The 13652-nt window shown below is 48.6% G+C and overlaps 1 protein-coding gene across 1 annotated transcript in view; it reads right to left on the bottom strand.

The window, feature by feature from the left end:
- Positions 1 to 13652, bottom strand: part of ITPR1 (inositol 1,4,5-trisphosphate receptor type 1) — a 162882-nt gene that overhangs the window by 22418 nt on the left and 126812 nt on the right. The window contains exons 47-56 of the mRNA XM_066558246.1: positions 13279 to 13389; positions 11923 to 12018; positions 11345 to 11467; positions 10264 to 10368; positions 9153 to 9345; positions 6194 to 6316; positions 3254 to 3429; positions 2429 to 2593; positions 1032 to 1227; positions 435 to 536 (exon numbers count right to left, since the gene is read on the bottom strand). Coding sequence (XP_066414343.1) covers positions 435 to 536; positions 1032 to 1227; positions 2429 to 2593; positions 3254 to 3429; positions 6194 to 6316; positions 9153 to 9345; positions 10264 to 10368; positions 11345 to 11467; positions 11923 to 12018; positions 13279 to 13389 — 1390 coding nt within the window. The remainder of the gene's footprint in view (positions 1 to 434; positions 537 to 1031; positions 1228 to 2428; positions 2594 to 3253; positions 3430 to 6193; positions 6317 to 9152; positions 9346 to 10263; positions 10369 to 11344; positions 11468 to 11922; positions 12019 to 13278; positions 13390 to 13652) is intronic.

Here is a 13652-nt window from a genome sequence, read left to right on the forward strand (position 1 = left end):
CAAGCACTTCCTGCCATGATATTAAAAGAGTTTCCTTAGTTTGAGACAGAAACAATGCTGCCAATGAACCATATTTCACAGGGCATTATCCTCTGAGATCACATTTAATAGCCTCATGTTTTAAAATAATAAACTTTGCAAAGAGGCAAACTGCATCTCTTCCTTCTGCAATTGATGCAGAAAATTAAAGAGTATGGCAGTGTTTTATGAAGTCTGGATTAGTTGTAAGTTTCTCTGCTTTAGTCGCTTCATGTAAAAGATGTTATTTATGCTGCTGGCCTCAATTAATCCTATCTCAAGTTAATCTCGTGATAGCTTTGTTCTCAAATTTATTGCATAGGATTTTCTAAAGAAGTCATTTTAATTGAAGGTGATTAAGTAAAAAAAGAGTGCAAACTCAGGGTGTGAGTTAGCAACCCCAGAGAGGTACTCACGGTCCGAGGGGATGATGGAGGAGCAGTTTTCACTGCTCCCTGCCTTGCACACATCTGAGTAGAGGAACTCTCCAGTCATGGTCTCACCGGGCTCTGTGCGATCTGAAACCACAAAATGCTGCATCAAAGGATGCTCCAACACCTTGCAAGGTGACTCCTCAGGTGTTGGGGCTCCCCATCACACTCCGTGTGCAATTACAAGGCATTTGGAGCAGTATCTTACCCTAGAGTTTAGAAGGGCACAGTTACTTCCTGATTTACACACTCCACGGTTTTAAATTCAACCACAAAACCTCTTTTATTTCACAGAATCCCAGATTCACTGAGGTTGGAAAAGACCTCCAAGATTCTTCATTTAGTGGCTGATGCCCCAGCCCAGAGCACTGAATGCCACATCCAGCCCTTCCTTGGGCACCTCCAGGGATAGACACTCCAAACCTTTCTGGGCAGCCCCTTCCAAGGCCTGACCACCCTTTCCACGGAGAAATTCCTGCTGCTGTCCCACCTGGGCACCCCTGGTGCCATTCCCCTTGTCCTGTCCACGCGCTGGGGAACAAGAACCAACACGACCCGGGGGAAGGAGCTGCTGGCACTGACCTGGCAGCAGGGTCTCGTTGGGCAGCTTGTCCACTTCCAGGATGAAGTCATCCTTGAAGAAGAGGTAGCCCACGATGGAGAACAGGTAGACCAGGATGAGGGCGAGCACGGCCGTCAGGATGATGGAGCGCCCGTTGCGCGTCACGCTCTTGATGACGTTGAGCAGCGTCTCCTCCCGGTACACCAGGTCAAAGAGCTGGGGACAGCCAACAGCAGCACATGGGGCACCAGCAGCACTGCTGCCACCGTGCCCTGGCCCAGCAGGAGTGACTGAGGCAGCTGTGCCCTCCCCTGCAGCAGCCCATGCTGCGGGCAGGTGCTCCTGCCCCGGTGCTACACACACAGCAAGCTGCCAGCACAGACTGCTGCCTGGCTTTCATTTCATAGTATTATCTACCCCCTCACAGCCTCGAAACAGCTCACTGCACATTGCAATTTGCTGTTTTCTTTAAATCTTAATTTATTGAGCATTTCATTAAGTAAGCAATATTTTCCCCCAAAATCTGTGTTTGGATTTCTCTGCTGATGTTTCCTTCATTTTCCAATGGGTCTGGGATAACCCACAGCAGAGCCCAGGCAGGTTGTAGCAGTGATCCTGATGGATCACAGGACAGGTATTTGTTAAACTCCAAGAAAACAGCAAATAACCAGCTCAGGTACCAGAGGATGTGGCAAACACCAACCAAAGCCACAAAAATAGCCTGTTCTGAATGGGATTCAGCTTTGCTTCAACACTGACACATCTTCTCCAGCACCACTAGATCCCCCCCTTCAGTGTTATTCTAGAAGCACTGTGCTGTGCAAGGTGAATCCCACCCCAGACAGAGGGAATGTGTGCCAGGATCCGTGTCCATCTGTGAGGGCTGGAGCCATGGAGACACTCCAGAGCCATCCAGCTGCTCAGAAAGCACAGACACTGTGCTACAGTTATTGATAATAACACAGCAAAGCATCTCAGCCCATCTCATTCTGCCCCATGGCAGGGACACCTCCACTGTCCCAGGCTGCTCCAAGCTCCAGCCTGGCCTTGGGCACTGCCAGGGATGCAGGGGCAGCCACAGCTGCGCTGGGCACCTGTGCCAGGGCTGCCCACCCTGCCAGGGAAGAATTTCTCCCTCATATCTCATCTAGACCTCTCCTCTTTTGGTTTAAATCCACCCCCCCCCGTCCTCTCCCTGTGTGTCTGTGCAAGAGGTCACACATCAGCAGAAGGGATGTGGCAGGAGTCCTGCTGTCTCCCTCAATAAATTCTCCTAAAGAAAACCTCCAGTCTGTGGCTCTTCCCAGTGTCTGTGCAACAGTTTCCCAGCAGAAAAGCAGAAATTTTCCTGGATATGCCCAAGATGGGACTTCACAAACAGAGCAGATGATGTTCTGAGGGCCAAGCCAACACCCACCAAGAGGCTGTAAAAGAACTCGTGCACGAAGAGCCCCAGGGCACAGATGAGCAGGTACAGCAGGTGATAGAGGAACTCCACGTCCATGATCATGGCCTTGTACCCTCGCGTGAAGGTTCCGCAGTTACCCACAAAACTCATCAGGAAAATGATTTTATTACAAACCTAAGGGAAGATCAACCATAAATTAGTTACAGTATCAGGGAAAACAGGACTGTTTTTTCAAGCTGAAGGTAACTAGGCACTTTGCTGGGCAATCCTTTCCAATGCCTGACCACCTTTCCATGGGCAAATTCCTGCTGTGCCCACCCTGAGTCTCCCTAGCCCAGCCTGAGGCCGTTCCCTCTGCTCCTGTCCCTGTTCCCTGGAGCAGGGCCCAAACCCCCTGGCTGTCCCCTCCTGGCAGGAGCTGTGCAGAGCCACAAGGGCCCCCTGAGCCTCCTTTGCTCCAGGCTGAGCCCCTGCCCAGCTCCCCCCCATCAGACTCACAGTGCATCACTTCGTGAGCCTCACACAACCCCATAAATACTGAGGCACTTTGGGTGAATAACTTCATGCTTTAGGTCACAGACTCCTCTCCATGCTTGTCTGAAGCTGGAGCTGTTCCTGCACTGAGCAAAACCACAGCTCTGTCTGCAGACTGGGGATCCAGGATTAAATGAACGACTCAGAGCCCTCGTGTGAGGAGCAGCCCAAAGAGGGAATTACTCCTCCCAGCAGTCCCACCAGCACGTCCCAGGCTATTTCTGCTCTGCATTTCCACACAGGGGTAAGGAACCCTTACATCAGGGGCAGAGGAGGTCAGAGAAGCCCCCGGGTGCTTACATTGAAGGCTCCCAGCAGGAAGAGGGTGGGCTGCAGCCCCACGGAGAAGATGAGGCGCAGGATGGTGGAGGCGATCAGGGCGCGGATGCCGTGAGGCTTGGGCAGGGCGATGACGATGGCCAGGGAGATGAGCATGGCTGTCCACAGCAGCCCAGACAGGTGGGGCTCCAGCGTGCCTGGGCAGAGGCAGAACACACCATTGCTGCACAGCCAAACCCAGCAGAGCACTGCCACGGGTCCTGCCTGGCTGGGCATCACCCACCCGTTCAGGCAGCCCTGGTGGCACAGCAGCACCTGAGCCCAGAGCCTGCAGCAGCTTTAATTACAAACTCGTTACTAAATCGTTGTGCAGGTGGTAAGTGCTACGGGATCTTCATTGTGGTGCTCACACCTGAGTGCTGAGGGCCCTTTGCAGCCCCTTTTGCTGTGCAGAGGCAGTGCCTGGGCCCGTGAGGACACTCCCTGACACTCCCCCTGATGTGCTTTTGGTCAGACCCTCACACCCACTTTTGGCATCTTTTGCTATTTCTGGGTCTATTTAGACTGTCCCCTGAGACTGGCTGCTTACACAACACTGAGCCTGTGTAGCTAAAAATACACTTCCCTGAAAGAGCCATAAAAAAGATCCAACCCAAAACACCATTTACCCAGGCCTATGCAGAATGCCAGACACCTCTTCCTCAAAGCTGACTTAAAAAATTTTTGCCTTCAAGCAACTGGTTCCTCAACAGACAAAAAAGTGAGATCCCCCAAATTTCACAGCATTCTGCAGCCCTTCTGCAAGCACATCCTCATAGAACTTGTGTCTGACTGGCAAGATCCTCACCCAGGGCTTTTTCCCCCTGCTCCCAAATTCAGGCAGCTTAGGAAATATTACTCTCATCTGACTACCACGAGCAGCCATTTAATCTTGTTCCAAATCACTGCAGATTAATAAAGACAGCAGAGGATGGATGGAAATTAAAAGTTAATAAGCGTAAAGTTGAACAGCTGTTTTGGCTGCCTGGGGGGAGTTTGGGCTCCTGGAGCTGTCACACAGCACGAGGTGCAGAGCTGGGAATGGAGTCACTGGGTGGGAACAAGCACCAGCATGGGGAGGAACAGAGGAAATGTGCAGCAGCTTATTTAGGAACGACTTATCTAAAATCTGAATAAGATTTATTGGGAATTCATTTGCTTTCAGGAGTTGCAGCAGCTCCCAGCAGGCCTGAAGAACACCTGGAGTGAGCGAGGCTCTCGGAGGCTCCCTGGAACACCCAGAGCCCAGCCCAGAGCTCCAGGCTGCCCAGCAGCACGAGGGGGGCAGTGCCAGGACCTGCTGGGACCCAGCTGTGCCACCTCAGGGCAGAGCAGGGCCCCAGGCTCCCCTCTCCTCCCAGGGACAGAGGCTGGGAGCAGCATCCTTGTCCGGGTACACAGGGCTAAGGGAGGTCACTGCTCAACTGCTGCACCCACCCTGACCCCAGAGCCTTGCTGGAGCACAGGGACTCCCTGCACAGCCACTCCCATGCAGCCAGCAGGGACTTCTGCGTGTCTCTGGAATTCTCACCATTCCAGCACCAAATTCCAGGCATCCAGTTTTGTTTCTGCTCCTCAAGTCAGAAGTTTTACAGCTTCTGCTACTGTCAGATGCTCATCAGCTGCTCAGTTCACCGTGTCTGAGCAATTCAAGACACTGACAACTTCCCCCAAACAGTCTGTTTGGAAGAGTCTTTTTTTTTTTTAAGCTAAATATAAGATACACATGTATTTATTTATTTTACTTTTCAGATTCTAACTAGGAGAGGAAGAGGTTTTATCAAAATGTTACCTGATAAATAAAGAATTTCAAATATGTAGGGTAGGGCACCTTCAGAATGCCAAACAATCCCCCCACAGCCTTGCAGTTTGTAATCTCAGAGTAAACTCATTTAACCAGCAGCTTTCCTGGCAGCCATAAATTCAGAGCTTTTAACTTGGGATCTTTGCAGCTAGAGACAGAGATTCATTGCTCTTTGGGCTTCTTAGAACCTTCCAGCCAGGACCTGGGTTTGTCCCCACCCTGGGTGTGACACGGAGGAGCAGCAGCTGCAGCCACAGCCTGGTGGTCCTGATGGCAGAAGGCAAAACTGTTCTGGAATTTGGTCTAAAATCTCCCTCTGGCAGGCTTTTCCAGGATGCAAACCCCCTACACACAAGGAAAAAGCTCCTAAGCAGACATTGCCATCCCCCTGCAAGTGATGCACGTGGCACTGCTGAGAACATCCCTGTGCATTTCCCAATGCAGGACCCAGCCCTGCCCTGCCAGGCTGCAGCTCTGGGAGAGGCTGGATCTGCTCAGTGGCCCTGAGAGCCACCAGGGGCCTGGCACTGTGCAAGCCCACGGTGCCAGCCCAGAAGTGGTGGCAGGAATGTGGCACCTGCTCCCTGTGGGAATGCTCTGCTCCCCACACCCGGGGGCAGGCAATGCTGGGAATGGGCTCCTCTCCCTCATCCTCCACAGATTCCTGCTGCTCACTGCTCCCCCTGGCAAGGCAGGGCAATGTCACCCACCCCCAGCACTCAGAGCCCTCCTGGAGCACCAGGAGAGCTCTGTGGAAAATGCCATTAATAAACTGCAAGCTCAAGGAAAACAACACATTCAACATTTCACCTATTTTTAGCTCAATCCTTAATTACAGGACTTTAAACTGAAGTAGAACAGTCAAGCAATTAAAGGAGGATGTTTGTCTCAGGTAATTTTTTTCCCCTAGGAAAAAGCATGGCTCTACATTTTCCTTAAAAAATGTCTCAAGAAAGAGTAAGAGAACAGCAGAGTTTAAAACAAGGCAATTCTGTTGCCAAAAAGGCAAATTCTGTTCTCCTACCCCCACAGCAGTGCACAGACACGAGTGGGGAGAGCAGGATTTGGCTCACTACACCTTATTTGTTCACATGCTTTTTTAGGTTAAATATCAGTACCTCCTCGAATTCCCTTGAATGGGTAGAAAAATGCCACGAGCAGGTTCATGAGGACAGCAAGGTTAAAGGAAATGCTGCTCCAGAAGGACATGTTCCGAGCACACCAGTACAGGAAAGGCTGAGCTGAAAGAGAGAAAAGAATTTCTTTTTAATGGAGGGTTTAGTAAAAATAAAGAGATCTCTATTAAAAAAAATGTTTCACCACCACAACAAGTTTGTTTTCAGTTTGCCCAAAAGCACAGCATCAAAAGTAATAATATTCATGGCTTATTCTGAATTTTTTTTTTTTATTATCCTTTATCTTGGGCGCCCTTCAAGTTTCCTAGATGATGTTTTAAGGCAAAGGATCCCTGTTTCCAACATGGTTTAGCAGCAGCAAGAGAACAAGCTGAGGAACTGCAGAGATCAAGCACTTGAGGTCTCACCTAATAATATACTTTGTACTCAGAGTCACACCAAGAACAATTTGGAGGAGGAAAATGAGCTCCAGCTCCAGCCCCATCCCTCTGTGTTCTGCTGCTGCCAGCAGCTCACCTGCACCAGGCAGTGCCACCTGCAGATTCATTTTCTGCTGAGAACAGCCCAAAATAGCCCCAGAGTAACCAAAGGGTGAAGCTCCCTGGCCTTCCCTCTGCCCTGGGGGGCAAAGGACTCAGCACATCTGCCCAGAGCTCAATGTACAACCAACAGCACATTTAAATCCTTAATGTTACCCAGAAATACTTCTCAAAATGACTCCTAATTTCAATAATCCCTGCAGCCAGAACCAAGAGGCAGAAAGCACAAAGATTCCTTTGCTGAAGTGGTCATGAACCCAACAAAGCTGCCTTGCAGTAATTCCCTCTGCATCCAGGCAAAATCCCCCTGATTTTGGCTCCTGCAGGCTTACTGCACAGCAAACTGTGTCCTCCTGAAATCTAGGGTAGTGAAAAAAATCCATTAAAAATGCTCCCAAAGGGAAAGGACAGTTTTGCCCTGGTGGAAGGAGGCAGCTGGTTTAGATATCAGAGAGCAAAGAAAAAGCTCTCAGTAAAATTTAGGAACAAGCTGAAAATGCAGACTTTGGGGGGAATGATAATTTATAACATGCAGGAGATTTCTGAGCCTTGCAGTAGCCACCAGCTCTCTCCAGAAAATCCCCTCCTCTAACACCCCCAGCTAACAAAGGGGTAAAGAATTCCACAATATCTCAATGTTCTCAATTTCCTTCTAACTGGAAGAATGTGTAACCAGATTTAATTAATTTATATGGGATTATATAAGGGTGATTATAGAGGTCCAGGTTTAACTTTAAACCTTCCTTTGGTGATGGACACTGCCTCTCTGTCTGTGTAGTGCTTCTGCCTGGCTTTGGCAGCTCATTTCCATTCTTAATTAACAATTAAGAGACTTCTGGTGCTCAGATTGTGGGCCAGCACCATGAGCTGAAGGGAGAAGTATCTTTATTTTAGAAGTCTTTTTGAGGGTTGAATAGACTCTAACTGGCATCATGTGAGCACACACAACGCTGCCAGAGGTCACAGCTCCAACACAATCTACTGAAAATGTGAGAAACGACTCCACAAATGCAAAAACTCAGAGGACAGGCAAGGCCTGGATATTAGAGACAGAATAAATGATCCCAGTTTCCTAAAGGAAAGAAAAAAAAGAAATATTCTCCACTTCTTCAGGTGGATCTTGGCTAATTTGTGGCCTGTTGTTAATGATGGATGCCTCCACAGCTTGCTTGGAGACAGCCTTGAAGACAAAGTGACTCAAACAACAAAACCTAACAGAATCTATGGACGCTGCTGAAACTGCAATTTGTTTAGGATGTCACACTCCCAGATTTCTTGCAGAGCTCTCAGATTTTTGGAAGCAGTCCCACATCTGGCCCAGGAGGGGGTTCCAGAGCTGTCCTGCTCTTGCCCTGGAGCTGGAGTGGGGCTGGTGCAGGGGAGGTGCTCGCAGATGGAGGGGCTGAGTCCAGCAGGAAGGAGCTGCCTCATCTCACACTTCACAGGGTCCCTCTGGTCAGCTCCCAGCACTGCCCACTGAGCCTCAGCTGCAGCATTCGGCCTTCAGCTGAACAAGAACAAAAATATTAAGCAAATGAACTAAAACATTTACTGGGAGACGTGGTGGCACTCTGTGAATTAAAATATAATTTTGAGGGATTTGCCAGCTGCCAGTGGGAACATCAGAGGGAAAATCAGAGCTTGAAAGCACCTGTGTTCAGACATTTTAGCATCACAGGGATGGAAGGGACTTATCAACCTGTCAGCCAGTCTACTTGCCAAAAAAGGATAAATTCTACTTTACAAGTACTCAGAAATCCATCTTTAACTTGTTCTTGAACATCTCCATCCCTACAAATGCTCTAAGTCCACAGAATGTTTATGGTTGGAAAAGACCTTTACAATCATCAAGTCCAACCTTGCTGCATTCCCCAGCCTTACTCCCCCCTGCATCCAACACTGCTCTCCTCAGCTGGGTCCTCCCTGAATCCTGAATTTGTTTTTACAAACAAGTTGTGGGTTTGCTGGTAGATAAAACTAGTACTGGGAGATCAAAGAAATAATGGGAAGGATTTTACTGACTGATGAATGGAAAAAGATATTTGCTTTACAAATAAACTTTAGGTTTGCTGATAAATGAAATTAGGCATTGAAAGATGAGAGAAACAATGGGGAAGAAAAACTCAAATTCTGTAAGAATTAAAAATTAAAAGGGAGGGTTATACATTAGAGGGAAATTTTCAGTATCAGGTGTATTGGGGAGTTTGTATTTTTTTAAGTATTTTAGTTAATACTAAAATTAATGGGGAAAGAGAGAAGGCAAATGCACCCAGGAAATTGGGATAAAAAGGAGGCTGTATCTTCCGAAAACTGGAGAGGTTTCAGGGGAATGTTTCACGGCTTCTCTCTTGATTGGAATCACACCTCAGCGCTCCACCCCACGTGGAGCAGCACTGACCCACCTCGCAGTTTCTTCTGCCAGTTCATCTCGTTGAAGAGGTCCTCAGACTTGAGGAAGAAGTCATTGATCTTGCTGCCCTGCTCGTCCCTCTCCGTGGTGTAGTAGATGCGCAGCTTGGACTCCTTGGTGAGGAACTCGCAGATGCTGGGCACGGGGAACACGATCTGCTCCATGGTGCGGTCCGACCTGACAATCTGCACAGCAGCCTCGTCAGCCCTTCTAAATGCTCTCAGTTCTTGGTTTTCCGCCTGTTTTGCTCCCTCCTTTCAAACCAGCACACACATTTCCAAGGAACAGCAGCTTGACACAGATTGCATTTAATTTACCTTTCAGGGCAGGTCTACATTTAGCTCCAGAATTGTAATTTCTATGCTGTGGTCTTATTCTGGCAGTACTGGTCTTAGCTGGGATTTCCAAGGGGCCCAGAGAATCCCACATCAAAGCTGGGATGGAGTTCAGAGCAATGTGGTGGCCCCATTCAAGAAAGTTGCCAAATCTGAGCCACAGACAAGTAGAAGGAATAACAGTTGTATCTGTATTGCCTATTAGAGAGTTTTGGGAAGTCACAGAACCATGGACTGGTTTGGGTTGGAAGGACCTTAAAGCCCATCCAGTGCCAACCCCTGCCATGGGCAAGGACAGCTTCCAGTGTCCCAGGCTGCTCCAAGCCCTGTCCAACGTGGCCTGGGACACTTGCAGGGATAGGGCAGCCACAGCTCCTCCAGGAAATCTCCAGATCTGTGAACATTTTACTTTTTATAAAGCTCTTAGATGGCACACGAGGCCAAACTGTCATTTGAATCCAGAAAGAGTGGCAAAAAGCTATCACAAACTTTCTGGATTCAGCAACAGCACCGGCCAAAATGTAACAGAAGCGAAGCCACACTTGCTGCTGCCAAGAGAGCTCTGCTCAGCTCCATCCCTGAGCCCACACATGACAGCTCAGGAATAGCTCCCCCCGCCACTGCCAGGGAATTAAATAAATAACTCTCCCTGCATGTTCTGTAGCAGAGACAACAGTCCACAGGCAGGCAGGCAGGCAGAGCCGTGGCAGCACCGTGAATAATGCCCTGGGGCTGCCCTCCCTGTGGCTCAGCCCCGGGGTTCCCTACCTCGATCTGTGCCGTGTGCTTGGCGTAGAACTCCAGCGCCTCGTCCCCCTCGATCTGACCCCCTGGCTTCAGCATGTTCTGCAGCTCTTTGTTGTGACGAGCCAACTAAAATAAAGGAATGCACAGGGAGTGGGAGACACCAGATGTCTCTCTGTGATATTAAATTTCTGATTTTTGGCATAAAAAAAGAAATAGTACGCAGTCAGCTGCTAGGAAAGGGCAAAGTTGACAGAAGGCTTGTTCTGTTCCAACCAGACACCCTGCAGCTCTATTTTGGGAGCAAGTCAGAATGATTCAAATATGTATTTCTTTAATGCCAGTGTTGTACTCCTCTTTTCCCCATCCTCTCCCACCCTTTGCCTGGAATCTTTCTGATCACACAGAAATTCACATTTGGTCTGTCCTTCTACACCACCCCAACCCAAAGGTGTGCTCAACACCCAAAGATCCAGGCAGGGACAAAGAGAAAAGCTGCATCAACTGAGCGGCAGATGTCCAGAGCGCTGCTCCAAAAATGCTGCTGGATGCTCCAAATTCATCCTGCAGCACAGTGAGGGTCTGTCTGCTCAGATGATGGAGGAACAAGAAGTCTCTAATGCAGTGAGAGATGCAGCACCAATATATTAAGTAGATTTAGATACAGTTTTCTCCCCTTTGGTTTTTTGCCTTTCAAACACACATTGTATCAATACAATGGCTCTGCTTGGCTCCAGCAGAGAGAGAATGTGGCAAGGACTGAGATTTCTGATTACACTTTAATTGATCTGTGAGTAGAATTTCTTTGGGAGTATAAAGTAACCTTTGATACAGCTGAAAAATAATACACTGCTGCTCAGTGCTGCCAAGAATTGAGCCATGTGTCCTCAGGAACTCGGTCCAGAGCCTGCCTGCTTCCCACGATAAAAGAAAATTCCCAAAATTTTCTTGCATTGTACTATTTTTGTTTCCAATTAAAATTAGGATTCGCTCTGATAACAGGAGAATGTGCAGTGAGTCTGCCTCAGCGATGAGCCATGGAAACAATTCCAGAGAAAAGCAGAGTCTGGCTTTTCCCAGTTTGGGACTCATGGTGGAACTCTACCTGATGAGCCAAGATATAAATGTTGTGTCCCACGTTCCTTGGAGATGCAGCGACATCCTCCCCGTTCTCTCCATCCTCAAACTCCACCTCTCCCTGCAGATAAGCCTTCTTGATCACTTCCACCTGGAGAAGGAGACAGGCAAGGAGAGGAGGCTCAGGCAAAGGGTGGGAGCTGCTGAGGGCAGCACTCCCACGGACGGGAATGGAGCAGAGCAGGGACATTCAAAAGGAGCTCAGTGGATAGGACAGGATAAACTGAACTCAGCTTCAGCCCAGCTCACTGGCTCAGCAAACTGAACCTCACATTCCCCTGAAGGTAACACGTTCCAGGCCACCCTCTCTGCACCTGCATCGCATTCTGAGCTCAGCTCCAACACAGCCCTGAGCACTGGGATGAGTCAATGGTGCTTGGGCTGCGCTTCGGATCTCCTGCTTGTGTTTACACCAGCTCACACATGAACCAACCCCAAAACCCTGCTGGGGTTCACTGGACAGCTCTGGGGCCACAAGGGATTGTCACTTCTCTGTCTCCTGTGCAAATGAAGTGTCAGGAGCTGGGGAGGGGTCCTGGGACTCACCAGCTCCTTGGGCCTCATGTTGTAGAGGATCCTCTCTGCGTTCTCACTGTCGTGCCTGCTCTCCATGATGGCCAGGAGCAGCTTGGAAGCATTGTTCTGAGGGCAGGGAAAAGCAATGCAATCACTGCCAGGAGCCAAGAAATGAGGGTCCCCAGCCTGAGTGGCACCACTGTGCTGCCAGAAGGGCTTCAGGGACACGGGTGCCACAGGCAGCAGCCACTGCAGGCAGAGGGTGCCAGCCAGCCCAGGGCTCTCACCTCACCAAGCCCTCCCTCTCCTCTCATTACTGACCTACACAACTTAGCAGGATACTTTAGCAGTTTATTTCCCAAATCTTACTCATTGAAAGACATCAAATTAACCCCAGCCAAGTTTTAAATTTCTAAAAATGCTGCTGTTTTCATGCTCGTGCTGTTTTGTTTTGATTTAAGGATGCTGCAGCATCACCACAAGCTCTGAGCTCCCAAATGATGCAGCTCAGCTCTGCTGAAGATGCTGCTGATTAAATCAAGGGACAGCCAGGGCTGAAGACACAGATGTGCTTTGCTGCTTTTAACTGAAATCACTCTGCAGTCTGCTCACGCCAAGGAACACAGGGAGGAAATGGGAAACTACCACAAGGCACCAGACTACTTTAATACGAACAATTAAGATTAAAATCCATCGTGCCTGACAATAAAACCCAATAAAAGTATTTAATTTTGAAGTATAATGCTAATCGAGTCTAAAAGCATTTTTTATTTACAATAATAAAAAACCCACATTACCCATAATAATGGTGTGAGTCGGCAACGGAAAACAAGGAGACACTGCAGTGTCAGGCAGGGCAATAAGTCAGAAAGGAAATATTTCTCATGCACAGGCTGAAGCAAGAGTGCTCTGGGACTGTTGTTGCTAGAGGGGAACCTGCTCCTGTGTTTTTGTGTTTTGAAACCAGCAGCAGGGCTAATTATTTCAGCATTAATATGGACAGCCATAAAGAATTGTTGATTTGATGTCAACCTATTAAACAACACCAATAAAGTGTTAGGAAAGTAGTTGCAACATGAGAAATTTCACTTCCACAGTCCATGTAAAAGCTCAGCAACAACAGAAGAGTTTTCATCAGCTTTAGGTTTTTTACGGGAAGTGATTTTAGGATTCCTCAGCATATTCTGACTGCCTGCATCCCCCATCTGAGAACTGGTGGTGAAATACCTGTGACAAACAGTCTTTGGGCACTGCCTGCAGCTCACTGATGTGTATCATTTTTGGGCACTTACGAATATTGGGATATAACAAACACCCACATAATTTTAACAGTAAAATCACATTTCATCCCACTGTTAACGTGCCTCACACAGAGCATTCACTTGCCTTCAGCTCCAACACGAGGTCCATCCTCTTCTTTCCCAGAGGGTTGATGTCATTGAGAATTAATGCTGTGATGATGTCAATGCCGTTGGACTCGTGGGTAGCAATGCAGTTCTGTCCAAAGAAAAGTCATCAGCCTTCACTAATTGCCTGCACTACAAACACAGCCCGGGCTAGTGACCCCTCAGAGCAGCAGAGTCCCTTCTGTCATCACCTCATGGGCTGCCCAAGCTGGAAAACTGCACACAGAGCTCCAGGCAGGGCAAGAACAAAAGATTGAAGGCATTTTGTTCCAAGCTTTTCCTCTCCTCAGCCATGGTCCTGCTGGAGCCCCCGGGCTCAGGAAGCAGGAGAACCACAGCTGATAAATGAAGCAT

This window comes from Molothrus aeneus, chromosome 12 (genome assembly GCF_037042795.1).
Source record: "Molothrus aeneus isolate 106 chromosome 12, BPBGC_Maene_1.0, whole genome shotgun sequence".
NCBI classification, from domain to species: domain Eukaryota; kingdom Metazoa; phylum Chordata; class Aves; order Passeriformes; family Icteridae; genus Molothrus; species Molothrus aeneus.